The sequence below is a fragment of the Heliconius melpomene genome, chromosome 13 (assembly GCF_056956725.1).
Source record: "Heliconius melpomene rosina isolate 202511_hmr_F chromosome 13, ASM5695672v1, whole genome shotgun sequence".
Taxonomy (NCBI): Eukaryota; Metazoa; Arthropoda; class Insecta; order Lepidoptera; family Nymphalidae; genus Heliconius; species Heliconius melpomene.
The window spans coordinates 5,189,563-5,206,240 of NC_140401.1; the positions used below are offsets into that span (position 1 = coordinate 5,189,563).

Consider the following 16,678-nt stretch of genomic DNA (forward strand, 5'->3'; position numbering starts at 1 on the left):
CATTAGTTAGTGGGTTTGGGTTTTAGGAAATCCTCGCTCTACATTGCTAAATTGATAAAGCCTATATGACAAGTTTCTGCGTTCTACGCCGCATAGCTTCGGCTGTGTGTTGTCTGTCAATCACTCAGTATCGGAAGAGTTTTATATTAATAGCGATCATAACTTGGCAATATAAGTATAAATTAATGTTAAATCTGAATATAACATATTAAATAAAAAATCAGCTTCACGCTGTATCTCGCACAAACCAGCGTAAGCAGAAAGAACTTAGTGTTAAGATAATCAGTTCCTCACTTTCCGCCAAATCCTGGAAGCATTGCGTGTTGAGTGGAGGAATTCAATGACGCACTTTGCCTCAACACCAGAGGGAAGAAATGAAAATATAAATTTAAATAAATATTTCATTTTCTCGAGTGGGGATCGAACCCACAACCAATCGCGTTTACTCACACACTTTTGACCCTGCGCTACGACTGACCTCACAAATCAGATATTAAATATATTGGCGTCATACTGTATAGGGAATTCACAAATCCACTCTTTCTAATTAAAAATATGTACGCTAGAATGACATCTGTGAGAGTTGAGTGCATTCACACAAGCATAATTAGTGCCATAACATAGGTCTACGTGCTAATAATAAAATGTTGCTTTCTTTTAAGAAACATAAATACTATATTTAAATAGTTATGTACTTAAGTCTAATTCTTATTTGAACAAAAATATTACAGCAAAGGTACCAGAGTTTTTAATAGTTACCAGAGTACCAAAGTACAGAGAGTTATATCTCTATAATACTCTCTAGAGTTGTAAGCTAAACATTGCTGTATGTTAATTTGCCCAGAACGATGCCTGTACTTAGTTCTTTTCTTAGTTTGAAACAACATAGACCTGAGTTTGATAGTGATATAAACTAGCGCAGTAACTTTCAACTAGGTATACGGTGAGAGACCCCAACAAATATATCAGTATTTAACCAACTAATAGCTAGTTCCGTAGCTAGTACCCACCTGTGAAGTAATTTTAGCACAGGTTTACTTAACTATGAAATGGTTAAATGAAGTTGAAGTTTCGGTTATTTATAGTTTACTATTAATAGTATTCGTAGCAATGTGTGAGCATTGTTATATTAAGAAACGTATAAAAAATATACTTATCCTAAGTTATGAAAATCAGCTTCACGCTGTATCACGCACTTAGCAGGGTAAATGTTTATTACTGTCTTTGAGTGCGATTTACTAACAACTTATGCATATAAGATATTTAATAAACATAAAGAAATTCTCCTTATTTAAATAAATTTCAACTAAAACTATGCTTACTGTATTTTAGTATGTATGCAATGAAAATCAAAGTCAATTTAGATATCTCAAGTTGGTATTAACGCACAGTTATATGAAACAACAGTTATGCGCATTTTTTGTGAGATTATTAGTACTGTTTTAGTACTTTTAGAAAACGTATAAAAAAATTTAAAGTAACAAAATTTGAACCTGCGCCACGTGGAAATCGTTCAAGCGCTCTAAAGCACACATTCTCATAAAGCTACGTCGAAATTCTTATGTTCAGAGCCTACAGCTTAATTATATTGTTAAAAGTATTTCTTTCTAACTGTGGAGTAAAAAGTAAGTGGACCCAAATAAATTAAGATTAACTTAATTAACATAAAACTTTATAAGATTTTAATTAAAAGGTTTTATCATGTGATTAATTTCTAAATCGTTTTATTTTCGCCTTAAAAAAGGCAGGCAAGTTTATGAACAGAACCTAAAAGAATATTTAACATTCAGCAACTTTTATAGCGTCTCCTAAAATTTTGACGCCACCATTAACACTTTAGTAAACTAAAACTTGTTACGTTTTAATGTCAAAATGTTAGGCAAGAGCATACTTCTTGATGAACAAAAATTATTTTGTTGGCTAAAGCTGCCATTTTTCCCAGTAACTTAGAAGAAATATGGCTGCGTTACCCAAACTTTTAATCTGAGTTCTCATAAGCTGTAATTTATGTTTACGGAGTTATGATAGCAAATACACCTTAGCACTATATAGTGTATTTGCTATCATAAATATAAAAATGTAAATATAAATATAAGATATGTTAAAATATCGAATTACGCAAATATTAAGTATTGAAATTAGGTACAAAGAATTAAATGTAATGGAATTTGAACCTCCTAGTCCTATAAGCCTTACTCACAGGTCACAGCTTATTTTTTAGGCAGAATTCCGCCTTGCCATTTCATTTTTATACTGTTTGTAATAACTCAAAGAATTCCTGTTTATTTCGATGATTAATCAAGATATCTTATACATACAATGCAAACACATGGAAAAGAGATTTATTTTCAGTAGGTGCTTTATGGTCTATCATTATCCGAAGGTGCCGCAAATGGGGCTACGAACATTAAACCCTCCTCCTCCTTAACGATGATAAGCTGTATGAAATATTGACTAAATATGATACAACATTGATTATAACATGCCTAATTGATATAATAAAAGAATAAAAAATTAGCTTCACGTTATATCCCTTACACAGCAGAGTAAGCAGAGGGAAAATAGTATTAAGACACTCTGTTCCCCACTTTCTGCCGAATTCTGGAGGAATTGTGTGTTGAGTGGTAGTACTCAACGCCGCGCTTTTGCCTCGATACGGAAATATAAATTTAAGTAAATATTTCATTTCCTCGAGAGGGGATGGAACCCACAACCGTCGCATTACATTCATACCCCGGTGCCTCTGCGCTACGATATAAGTAATATTTGTCCATTAGGTAAAATGAAATTTATTAGATTGCCTTATGATTATAAACAACAAATACATTAATTTTCACATACTTCACCTACTTTAAAATAAAAAGCTCGTGAGAATTGCCTGTGACCTTTGTAGATAGTATGTACATTATTTTCAAATGCAGTGATAATCCAGCAGCAATCCCGAGCCCCGTAGCAATTACTTCAGCTTAGCGAGGTGTACTTAAATAGGATTAGAACTCTAACTTTACTAAAATGTTTCAAGTTTAGTTATTACAGAAAAATATATTGAATATTGAAAATATTTTATGAATCTAATTAATTAATTATACTACTTATTTGTATTTAACGAAAATAAATAGGAATCAACAAACGTTGTGTTTACAGTTGCATGCTTCTACCATTGCGGTACGACGAAGTCGACTGGAAATTACACTTTATATTTTTTCTATTTACCAATATATTTACACATTCAATTGTAGCTGTATTTATTTTTCATAATTTTCTTGAAATAAAATAACACTAAAGTATTTACAAATTATAATATTTACCTAAATATAGCCATTTGTTGTATAAAAAATGGCTAAAATAAATTATATTGTTAGTGACATAACATTCCATAAAAGTGTATTTTATTTAAATCGCCAAACCTAGTTATAAAATTCCTAATATGGCAACATTATTAATAATAATGATAATCCTCTGGCTCATTTTGATAGTATGTATTACTTTATACATAGTGATCATATACTGTTACAGCGTTGACACTTGACTTCTATATGAAGAGGAAGGCAAAATCTACTTCTACTCTACTTATCGTTTCAAGCACTTTATCATATTTACTGAATCTATCACCATAATAAAAATAACTTCATTTAATTAACGTTCAAAATTGTCCAAATATATAATTATAATCGTTGTTTTAATTCGAAATATTCTTTGATTTTCGTCCAGTCTTCATTATAATTGAGTGCGACATTCCAATTAATTATTGTTCAAGTAGGTGTATCGATTACATGCCAGCATAGTCAGAATCACCTCGCACACTCTATGCAAGTTGATATTTGATACTGAAGCAGTGGTCCCGATGTTGATATTATATACCTTGAAATGCAAGTGCTATCAAATTATAAAGGTCAAGCATATCCAGTACGAACATTATAGTATAGGGCACAGCACAAGACAGATATGAGTCTGTCATATTGTTTAACTATCTAAATATCTGTATCATGACTGAAAAGAGAAGCCTCTCTTTGCAAGAAAAAGAGTAATGCAGAACACTGCTATGTTGTAAATAAGGCAGTATAAGTAAATTGAATCGAAGTCGTCGTGGCGCGACGCGACGGTTCTATTCCTGCTCAGGGGAATGAAATATAAACATTTTAATTTTTTTGCTCTGGTAACCAGGCCAAACGCAGTACACACACACACGGCGGGGACAAGTAAAATAAAATCACGTAGTTTTTTTAATATATTGTAGCTATGACAGCGCAGTTCTGACTGCGCAGCATCTGACTGTTAGCACGATGGTTATCTCTTCGATCCGGGATCCCCATCGGCCCAAAAGCCGGTCGTCGTTGAATTTTGCTATTGTCCCAACTTCGGGCGAAAAGTGAAGATCGAAATGTCTTGAGACTAGATTCTCTCTGCCTACCCTGATATATGCAGGATACAGAGTGAAGCTAAAAACATATGAAGATATATTTCTTAAGTTAAATATATATTCGGAAATGAAATAAAATGTTATTATATTTAAATTTAAAAAACTTTATTTGAATTTAATTTACTTAATCACAATAAAATTGTGTGATGTCATAAATAAGTCTTTTCGTTGGTAATATGTTTAGTAATAGTAATTATAGATTAATAATATATTCGTGGATAAGTTACGTCAAGTGTGAGTCCACAATTACTTGTCATATATTTGGACGGTTAAAATTCAGATAACAATTTTAATAGTATTTTTTTAAACTTAACTTAAACAGTAAATGTCATTTTGGTTAACGATTAAAATATCACAATCAGTTATATTTTTAATATACGACATATAACTTATGAGAAATTTTGTTAACATTATTTTAATATGTATCGCGTAAATGAAGATTACACAATAAATTATAAAAAAATATATAAAATATATTAGTTGAAAATCAATCTTGAAAACATACAGCAAAATGTAAATGAATGCCAGATGGAAGTTTGTAAAATATGTATCATACGGCCATCACTGAAAATTGACCCAAAACGTTTTAGGTATCCCCGGTTGTCGTAAACATTCGTTCCAACTATCAGCGTGGGGTGACTTCTCATCAATATGTGCCTTTCCTAGTATTTCTTTTTTCGCCATTTTAGTTTTGCATCCGAGACTTATGTATATGCTAACTTTGTTCAAATTTGCTTTAAATACCGTTAGTTTCACGGTCGCCGATTTGGGATCCCATCTGGCCGATATAGCTGGGACAAATCTATCACTCTTCCAGTAGCATTCAGCCTTATTGGCTTCCAATATAGTCGCTTTCAAGTACAAAGGAGCTGAAAATTAGAAAATAATTATATTAGCTTAATTTTCATGAAAACATAACTTTGAACTATTTTATAAATAAATGTAAATTTATTAATTTAGACGATCTGCGATGACAGTAAAGTGATATACTGTAATTGTTTTTTAAATGGTTTTATATTCAAATTTAATTAAATAATTTTACAGCATTCATTTGTACAATAATTAACAAATAACCATGAAGCCATATGCCACTCATCTAATCTACCCTCAAAATGCAAAAGGTGTGCAAAAATATTTTAAGATTATATCGATTATAGCAAAACTTGCAAAAACTATTTTCATATTTTTTACCCACATGATGCAAGTAGTTATATGTTAATTGTAGTATATATAAATTATATTCTTTATTTATATACATACGATTTGTGACAAGCACTTATTAGAGTTTTTATCACGTACGTGTAGGTACACATATATATGTATATGGTGTGTCAATTGATGATGACACGTAGTACCTTTGGAGTAATTGTTATTTTAATAGCCTCATTACTTCACTTATTTCTTGTCTACTATTTAGTTTTTTTTATATTTATTATTATTAATAACCTTACAAATGACGCTGTAGTGGCGCAGTGACGTAGTGTCTTTTTCACTCGGGGTAATGTTTTTTTTCCATACATTCAACTATAGTAAGTGTAGTTTACGGAATGTCTTCAAAATGGCAAACGGAAAATAGAAGAAATATAAGGCTAAATTAATCTTATAGTTTGTAAGAGACAAACGAAGACGACTATCTCAAATTACTACTTGTGACTTCATCAACTACGCCGCTTTTTTTGTAATAGTTACCACCAGACATGTCCTTGGAATATTATTCCTGTATTGTTTCTGTATTGCCAATCGATAATTAAATAGAACAATACACGTAATAACTATTCCCACATCAATTTTATTACACAAAGCCATACAGAGGCCCAGAGCGACTACAATTTGAATACATTACAAAGTATTGCTGGACCTCGCAGACGATTCGTTTATGATTCACTGCGCAATCGTATGAAGTACTCTCTCCTCCTTAATAAGCAAACAGCATTACACGGCCCACTGGCCCCCGCTACTTGGCTAGCCGTGTACAGTACACCCATAAACATTCCTCATGAGAGTTTACCACTTGTTTGTCTATGAACGTTTTGACCGAAATACACTTTTGTCTTATTTAATCAAAGCTATCGCAAAAATAGTCATTATAACTTTTCAATATATATATATGTATGTAGGTTTGAAACAGAAAACCAAGTATATAAATATTATTTATTTTATCATATCTTATTAATACCCCAAGTAATATAAGTATATAAAAATACTATTTATACAATATGAATATTGAATTTATAAATGAATTAAAGATAGTTTATAACTGGAAAGTACACAAAGGTCAATTTGGAACTCATAACGTCCTCGAAAATTTATCGTTTGTATTTAAATTGAAACCCACGCCGTTTCAAAAGTTTTGCAACAATATAAATCATAGGAAAGTTTCGTGATAAAGTAAACAAGAAGAAGTAGAATTAATTTCTAATTAGCATATTTGATATGTTCAACTTTTTAATAGCAATATCCGCAATGTAATTATCAATTATAGGAACGTGAAAAATAATTATATTTGATATTATCTAAAGACGTTATAACGCACTAGAGACGTGGTTGGGTAGTGTTAAAAATAATTTTAGATTCAAATTTAAATAAGTCTTATAGAATTATAATTATCGTCAAATCTTATTATCAAGAAACATATTTATACACTACGAACGGCATAAGCGGTATACATTTGTGCTCAATTACGATCAATCATTGAGTAACATGAGAAGTTTCCTTTACTATAGCATCATGTTTACATAACAGCATTATAACAGTCTCCCTACAGACTACTATTTATTGTAACTTTAGTAAGTAAATTTGTACATTTACATGTACTTCAAGCTAATTAGGTTTGCTGTCTTATTTCCCTTCGGGTTCACTGATGTCTCATAAATTCTTATCACTCCTTCGAGAAGACTAAGATTGTCTATGTTTTTTTACCTTGTAACAGACTGAATGCAATATTTTTGAGGTTATAGGTAGGTACAAATATTACACAATGAAACATTAGTACAACACTTAGTTAAAGCAAATTCTCCGATGGATTATGAAATAGTAAAAAATAGACAACAAAAAGATATAAAGAATATAGAAGACTATGAAAATAAGTGTCAACCTTACGACAATATCAAATGACTAAGCCTGTTTGTTTTACTTGGCACCGACTTCAAAATTATAAAATCTTTCAAAAGCACTCCAGTATAAAAAAATGTGCAAGTTATTTATATAATAATATCAATAACGATATAAACCACATCGATAAGATCACGTATCAGTTTCAAAGTCGCTCCTCCTCCGCCAACCACAACATACCTTTATACTGCTCCTGCTCTTGCATAGTTTGCACCGAACACCGTAATCTGTTGACAGTCAGCTGCACTGTGTCGTTTAACCCGTCTTCGCTCGCCGTGTAAAGCAGCGTTACTTCAAGTTGTCCCTTTTTGTTCTCTCTCTATAAACATCAAGTACAATAAAATAGTTATCAATAATGTTTTTTAGCTTCACGCTGTATCAAATCAAGCATGTAGCAGGATATTTAAATTGAACCTGAGAACCTAGTGTAACTACACTCCGTTCCCATTAAGTCATTTCCGTTCCTCATTTTCCGCCGAATTCTGGAGGCATTGCGTATTGCTGAACTCAACACTGCTCTTGGACTCGACACAAGAGCGAAGAAATAAAATAATAAATATTTTATTTCCTCGAGCGGGAATCGAATCTGTCGCCTGTCTGTCTGTGTTTTCAGTCATACGCTGGTCCCTGCACGACGCAGTTGGCCTCAAATGTTAATGTTATTTTTTGTCATAATAACTTTATTTTGTCATATTAACTTTATATTTTATTTAATTGTACCCAAAGCAAACAGCTGAGGTGCTTGAATATACTGCTTCGTGTAATATAAATAACGTTTATATTATTTTCATGAACATTTTGTCACTAAAACTTTATTAATTAAGTAAACTCGTAAAGCTTCTATAAGTACTACGTATAAGTCTAAAGCGTTTAAATATACGTATAATCCTAAAATGAACGTCTTGTGAAAACATTTTAAGCTGTTTGAGCAACATTAATGCTGAGAAATCACAGATAGCATCATCAGGACTTTTGAATACAAAATGTCCTGGTTTAATGGATGTCCCCATACCCATATGAGGGAGCGATAATGGGTTTTAAATGTTTTTTCCATAGAAGTTTTTATAAAAAAAACGGTCTTTTATATTGTTTTCTTGATAACCTTTTGTTTTAGTATACAATATATATCTATATACATATTACCTTTACATGAAATATATATCAAGAAAAGTAACAGCTTTTTATCAAATTTTTGTGAACTATTCATATTTATTTAAAATTTCTTAGTAATAAATATTTATTACAATTCTTTATACATGTGTATAAATAATTATGACACAACAAAGATGACAGAATACGATAGGTACACAATGTAAAAAAACATAAAGTAATTATTTAACTAGTACTAAATTGTTTAAATCTTATAAAAAAAGATGCATCAAGGCCGACGTCTTGCGTCAGCGCAATAATGATAGGGCACATACTCCAACTGGGATGGATCGGTCGAGGTCGAAACTATTCTATTGTCAGAAGTTGAATCCTACACTTCTCGTGTTGAGAATATCGAGTATATCAGCTATGTTATCATACATTAGGGAAATTTACCTTACGTTCTTATCAAAGATGGTGTTATATAATAAAAGTGGGTCTAGGTCGCTTATCATTTAGAGATAGCTGTTTAAAAAGTTCCTAAATATGTATTTTTATATTCATTATCAGTAGTTTTTTGCAGAAACTTCTTGACCTTGTTTTTTATCGATGTAGTTGTGAGTACGGAGAAATTATATTTAGATAAAATTAAATATGAATTTTAGTGATAGAACGTTAATAAGATTACCCAACAAAAAATTAAATATAATGACACATTTTTCAATTTAAGATATTTTTAAGTCCACTTGCTATACTTGTACACTCACTCAATATGATCGATATCTGTTAAGAGTAGATTAAGATGCGAGATTTCCGTATAATACGTAAAGGTCGTTTATAATTTGCAGTATTTTTTATCTAGTATATATTATAATAAAATTGTTACTCATCGTTGCCTTGTGCATGGAAGGTATATGAGCAAATGTGGTTTTGAGGAAATTTACAAATATAATAAATGATTCTAAAAATGCTAAATTCAATAAAACAGTTGTATAAAATAACTGTTTCTAACAATTAGTAATTTTTTATATTTTTATTTACGAAGCGATTGTAATAAAATAAACACTAAAATTACGTGAACTTTGCCAGATTCCAATAGTGAATAATCGTTTTCTGAGATTAACTTGAACAAACGCACAAATAGGCAAAAAAAATAAAATTCTTTTGAGTTCTATCTATTGCATTAATAGATGTTCCTAATAATAGTTTTTCAGTTTCCGTTTATTCCGTATATTTTTTTTATATAGATTCGTAAAGTTTATATGTAAGAGACGTATTTACACCTGCTACCACTGTTAATAAACAAAAAATATAAACATAAAACGAAAGATGCTTAAAAGGTATATAAAGTCATAACGTTGAAAAATATTTCTCCAACAACTGGCAATGACATCATTGAAAATAAAAACATCGTTTACGGGACCATTAAAAGTTAACGGCGGCGATAATCTTAAAGAAAAAGGAAGGTTGACGTTTCCCTTTATAATATAACGCAACATACAAAGCTAGCTTAAACTATATTATTTGGAATCTATATTATAATACTTACCCGAGAGTCCGTCGCCGACAGGCCGCTAGCGATCGCATTTATAGGCCTCCAAATATCCGGCGTTCCAATTAAGCCATTCTTGAGATCATTTTGAAATAATTTCGAGTCGAAATTCCAAGTTGCTGCGCCAACGGTTCTTCTTTTTTCTAACATTGACTTTTGACTAAATGCCTCTGTTTTAGTTGACTTAAAACTATTTATCGTTTTTTCAAATAAACTACCAGTTTTTGACTTTTGTTCTTCTTCGTTTAGTGATTTGAGTGTCTTAGCTTCTAAAGATTTGGCGTTTTTTCTTTTGTCTATTTCTTGTTTTGGCGCTTCCAATATAGCGTATATAGTCAGTGATACAAAATGGCCAGCTACCAAACCCTGTAGGTCGACCTTATCGGTTCCTTTCTTGTTATCCTTTTGCCTTAGTTGAAACTTAAAGTCTTCATTCCATATCGGCCATGAACTCTCTTGTAATGTTGTTTCATATTTACTATCGCCAGGAAATACTTTCACCTGGAATTATAAATTAAACATTCGTTCATAATAATAATGTAGATAATTAATTTTTTTTTTAAATTAATATTAAATATAAATTGTAAATTTTGTATATTCCTTCTCATACATGAGTTGTTTACATTCACAGTCAATTATAAAAAAAAATGTAAAAAGAAGTGTAGAGGCCAACCGAAGGGGCACAGGAAATGAAATAATTAATATTTTCATTTCTCTAATGTCGAGGCAAAGCACGGCGCAGTTCCTTAATACCGGGTTCCCAGGTTCCCTCTACCCACTCTGGTGTGTGCGTGACGCTAAAATAAATAAATACAGAAGTGTAGCTCTTATCATTTGCTATAGTTGTTAATTGAAGGTGAAGTTGAAGTTAGGTATCAGGTATCTGGCCTGGCTGAATACAAAGTAGTTACCTATTACTCAGTTTTATGCCTTTAGCGTGCGTAATAACTCATAGCTAGCATTTACGTTTCAAATTTAACCACAGAGGTTTGATATAGAAAAGTTAAAACATTTTACGCAATATGTTCATCGTTATAAGAGCACGTAAATTAATTGATAATTTTAATAGATATATATTTTTTTATTTTTCTACGGAAAATGAAAATCAGATTGGTATATTATTTGATAGTTAAAAAAGAATTAAGTAGAATCGTATTATATAATATTAAGAGGCCAGTCGTGGTGCAGTGCCAAAAGCGTGTGACTGTAAACGCGGAAGGTTTTGAATTCGATTCCCACTCGGGGAAATAAAATATTTCATATTTTCATTTCCTCGCTCTCTGATAACGAGGCAAAGGGCGGCGTTGAGATCAAATACTTGACACGCAATGCCTCCAAAATGGGAAGTGGAGTGTCTCAATGCTGTGTGTGCTACATGTGGGATACAAAAAACTGAAAAAAAAATAATAATTCGATGCTCATGTTTAATTATTATTAACTAATAGTGAAGATGAAAAAAAAATAATAGTGAAGATGACTAAAAATAATTTACCAAAAGTATGTAGATACTTTTATTATATTTCTTCTTTAATGACGATTTAAATAATAATGATATAATACATTTTCTATTAATAGAACTCCTTGACTTAGTATTATACATTACGTCTTGAATGCAAAAAAGCCTTAATATTTGTTTCAGTTGATAATAAAAATATAGAAATAGTAACATGTCGGTGTATTTTTTAACTATTAAGGCGCTCAATGATCACGTTTTGTTTACATATAATTTTTAATTGTTAGGACCATTAAAAATTACATTACATTGTCATTTTTATTTCCGTTATTTCTTTTTAACTTCAAGTTGTATTTCGCACATAACAGGATACGGAGAGGGAACCTGGGAACCTACAGTTAACACTCCATTCCCACTAAAACATTTCCTTTCCTCACTTTCCAGTAGAAGAATTGTAGAGGCATTGCGTGTTGAATGGTGAAATTCAACGCCGCGCCTTGCCTTGTTAGAGCGAGGAAATGAACATATGAACATTTTTCATTTTTGCGAGTGGGAATCGAACCCACAACCTGTCGCGTTTACTTTACGACTTCAATTTATTCTTATATTTCCTAGTATTTTTATGTAGCTTGCACAATAATAACCATTTTTACGATATTACGTTTACGTCACATTTATTAAATACCATGACATTAGTTGTAAAATGTGAAAGTGAAGTCATATTTCAATGTCCATGAGCGCATTCGACGATAGCCGAACGATAACATAACTATAGTAGAGCTCTTGATAACGAATACCGATAATCATTTATTAAGAGCACATGACATTGTACTGAAAATTTATTTTCGACATACAAATTTTCATAACACGAGGAAAGGATGAGCAGATTCATTATAATAATCACATTTAATAATTTTTGATGATGTAATATCGCCTAAAGCACACAACAGTTATTCCCGCTTATTTTTCTATTAAATCTTAAATAATAGCAGCATATACTTTGAGGATTAAACTAACACAACAGGAAAAAAGTTGTAACTAATGAAAACATATGGATATATGTTAATTTATAGGCGGATCACTATACCCAAGAAATGAAGATTTATATAGAATAAAGTATTTTTTTATGGAAAAGACAAGATTAACGAACGCACCGATCACCTGATGGTCACCGACGCTCATGACCCCATGTAACACCGAAGGAGCTACAGGTGCGTTTACGGCCTTTAAAGCGGAAATAGACCCGCTTTTTAAGGTAGCTTGTCGTACCTGCCGCCTGGTAACTGCCGCTGGTAGGTCATTCCATAGTTGGGTTTGCATGGTAGGAAGGCGCGTGGCGAGGATGATATTTGAACTTGTAAAAAAGTAAGTTACATCAGTTCTCTTTTCCTATTTCGAATATCTGATGTAAAATTTAATTTACAATTTACGCAATTTACTGCAATATCAATATTTTGATGAAAACCTGTAAATGGAAATGGTAATAGTAATGGTAATACTATTCAATCACCCAGTCACAGTCACGGGCGGCAACTAGTTTATAATAAGTTTAAATTTGAAACTTAGAAAATATAATAACAACTTATCCGAAAATTACAACAATATTAATTGTTTCAATTCAAAAAAATTTAGGCGCTTCGCGCAAATAAGGCCTGGAAGAACATAATTTGGTTGCATTCCATGATTCACGACATTCAAAATATAAAAATTGCTTAAGTCCGTATTACTTATATTATTTTTATAAGCGTATGACCTATAACGAAACAGTAGGCACTGAAAATAGCCATCATTAACTAAAGGATACATAAGTAATCACAATTCCGTATCTAATTACCCTAATAGCGCAGAGCAGAAAAAGAAATAATTACCTAAAGTCACACCACACGAAGTCTAGTCCAACGAAAGACGTACAGACAAAAGTAAACCGTATGAAGAATAAAACAAAGAAGTCTAACTAAGCCTAAGATTTTGTTCCTTGTAACAATTTTTAACTTTTGTGGTTTTCTCAAATTAGTAAATTAACATTTGCTTCGTAATGTTTGGAGTATTTATATTCGGTGTTAATTAAATAGTAATACCTAAGTAGGCATAGTTTGAGGTCATTTGTGGCGCAGGGACATAAGCGTTTGACTGTAAACGCGGCAGGTTGTGTTTATTGGTAATATTTCGCTGGACTACTAGGGTTACACTATCAGTCTTTCGTTTTTTATATCATCAGAAAATGCTCCTCATGTCAACCAACTTTACCCAAGGCGCTATATTTTTTATAGATTGGACGGGCTCATTCGCTTTAACATCAGATATTCAAATCTTGGAAATACATTATAGCATATACTCGTAAATGCATAAATTGTTTTTGCGTAAATTTACCCCTTTTACAGATTTACAATAATTATAAGTATAAACTTCGTGAAGTAATCAGAGACAAAGGACACGTTCTAGTTATCGGGACTCTATTTTTAAACATTGATAGATTAGCATTAATTAATTATAGCAAGAGCAATTATTTCCATACTGAATATAGGGATTAATCAACAAATCTAAATAGATTATTATATACAAATTATACTAGCGATTACCTTCATTAATAGGTAAGATTCTAACTAATTAATCATTTGTTGCGATAGTGAAATCCCATAAAGAACTAAATATAGGCCCGTATTTATAAACCGTTCTCGAGTCTAAGATCGATCTTGAGATGCCGTTTTCATTTGAAAATATACAGGTGGACTCCTTTTACGGGAACAGCATATACAATACTGGGATATTCGAAATTTCTTGTGATACTATCATCAAGAAAATTCTAAAAAACTCCTAATATTGAGTTTTCCCTGGATTATGTCGTCTTCAGTCTACAATTCTTGCCTATAAGAACCACCGCACATTTCTGCCTACACTAGTGCTTCCTACAAGTCAGCAACCACCATCTCAACACGCCAACAAAAAAATGCAAGCGACAACCACTTATCTAGGGTCAGACGGCAGACCATACAGTACAGTCTGAATAACGTAACTATTAGAAATGTAATATTTATTATCTTAAAAACTTTGTCTATAATGTAGACGTTTTTTGTTTAAGTACATAATTTAAACAATTTCTTTCATACATAAATAATATTTACGTACGAGTTCGACGTGGTTCGACCGGAGTTTTATTGGTTAGGTGCTGACCTAAATTATAACATTATTAAGACGACCAGGTCAGACTAATACAGCGTTGCCAGACCAGGTTTTAACCGAAAAATTAAATGTCCCGATCGGGACTGGCATAGTCCCGCTTTTCACAGATTATTTTACGTACTGGAACCGTTTTCCTTTAAGTTTTAAGTTAGTTATTAACAATTTAATAGAAATACAAATAAATATATTCTTAAGTTATGTATATAACTACTGTGATAACTGCTTTACATAGTAAACTAAAACAATATCGTTTAAAGTGACGTTCGTAAATTTAAAAGATTATTTAATGTCCCCCTGTTGGCTATGGAATCCCGCTTTTTTAATTTAAAATGTTTAAAAATCTCGCTTTTCACCGAGATAAAATCTAGCAAAGCTGGCCTACAAACATATCTTCACAACAAAATCTAACGGATGGCTTAATAAACAACTTAACTTTGTAATAATTTGATAGATATAAAAAACAAATATTAATCTTTTTAGAAAATTGCAACTAGCACCATTTCCTGACCAATTAACTTTAATTATGTCGGAAACGTTATTATTGGCCTTAATTAGAAAATTGACTAAAGGTATGAGAACACTGAAAGGGTCATATTTTTAAGAACCATTTTTAGTGTATTGTTATTATATAATTTCTATTTTCTATTACAACAAAACCTTTACATATTTACTTTAACAGAAATTTAGTTTTCAGTCTTCATCTAATTACAGGTTTTGCCTATTTTAAAAACATTAAACCAGTTTGTATTTTTTATCGTTTATTGGATTTATTAAATAAATTTACAGTTGAAGACAACAAACTTCAAGTGATGCATGACAAAAAAAAGAATTAATACGTATTATAAGTTAAAAGTCTCCATTGAACGTGACACTGGCGAAGTGATTTTGAAAGATTTTTGTGATGATTTTTGAAAGAACAGAACAGAACAGAAGTTAAAAGTTAAATTTAAAATTAAAATTATTTTAAAATTTTAATCGATAAAAAGAATATATTTTTTTAATATAACATTACTTTTCTAAACTATTTGAAATTGTATTTCCTTATTAAGTAATAATATAGTACAAAAAAGTTGGAACGTAATATTATAAATTGGTAAGTAAATTATCTATACAATCTCATTAAAAATACTCCTGCTTTCTATAATATTAACGAATATAACTTGACCAAAACTAGTGTTTATTATTATGAAAACAAAACTGGAAGTTACCTTTACAAGGTATCCATGAGCGCGACTGAGTCCAAACAAGGATGGGAGATGCCGGGCACCGATAACAGTAATGTACACATTTTTACTAACTGGATGCAATGATAATTTGAAACCTATTTCAGGGTCCAAACTTCCACTTCCTGCTAACTGATTATCTTTATTATTATTCAAAATATTCTTAAGTTTATTTAAGGAAAACGCCATTGTAAACAAAGTTCGACTGACTGCGTTATCTCACAGAAAACTTGTATTAAACCGGTTTTTTGAATAATTATCCACGAACAATGCGAGGTCGCTTCATTTTAATCGTTTATTTAATACTAAATATATAATTTTCACATAGATTTCACAATTGCAATACTAATTCAAAATATTAACATCGCGTTTGACACCACACACAGGAATGTTGAATGAAATTTAACTAATCCGAAGTTCCGAACTTCTACAATTTACAACTCGTATGTGCTACACACACACGCACAGGCTATACGATATAGTGATGTACCATTAATAAAGGAGCGGGGACTCTTATCTGATTATTGGATGTCTCTGTCACACGTACATTTCACAACGAAAAAAATTTATTTAGCGAGTGAATAGGCAATGGCTCGGTATGACTTTTTCAAAGATAGCATTATAATCATTGACAGTTGTAGTGAGTGCCA

At 31.4% G+C, this 16,678-nt stretch overlaps 1 protein-coding gene across 1 annotated transcript; it reads right to left on the minus strand.

Moving 5' to 3' along the window:
* Positions 1 to 4,508: 4,508 nt before the first annotated feature.
* Positions 4,509 to 16,580, minus strand: LOC146532634 (uncharacterized). The gene is made up of 4 exons (XM_085196123.1): positions 16,014 to 16,580; positions 10,170 to 10,673; positions 7,712 to 7,850; positions 4,509 to 5,289 (listed from the first exon to the last, which is right to left on the minus strand). The coding sequence occupies exons 1-4, from the start codon at positions 16,215 to 16,217 to the stop codon at positions 4,982 to 4,984; spliced, it is 1,155 nt and encodes a 384-aa protein (XP_085052249.1). The 5' UTR covers positions 16,218 to 16,580; the 3' UTR covers positions 4,509 to 4,981.
* Positions 16,581 to 16,678: the final 98 nt, after the last annotated feature.

Coding starts and splice junctions, on each gene's coding strand:
- LOC146532634 (XM_085196123.1), bottom strand. CDS start 16,217: ATGGCGTTTTCCTTAAATAAACTTAAGAATATTTTGAATAATAATAAA. Junction 10,674..16,013: donor CTCATGGATACCTTGTAAAG/GTAACTTCCAGT, acceptor TTATAATTCCAG/GTGAAAGTATTTCCTGGCGA. Junction 7,851..10,169: donor TGTCGGCGACGGACTCTCGG/GTAAGTATTATA, acceptor TGATGTTTATAG/AGAGAGAACAAAAAGGGACA.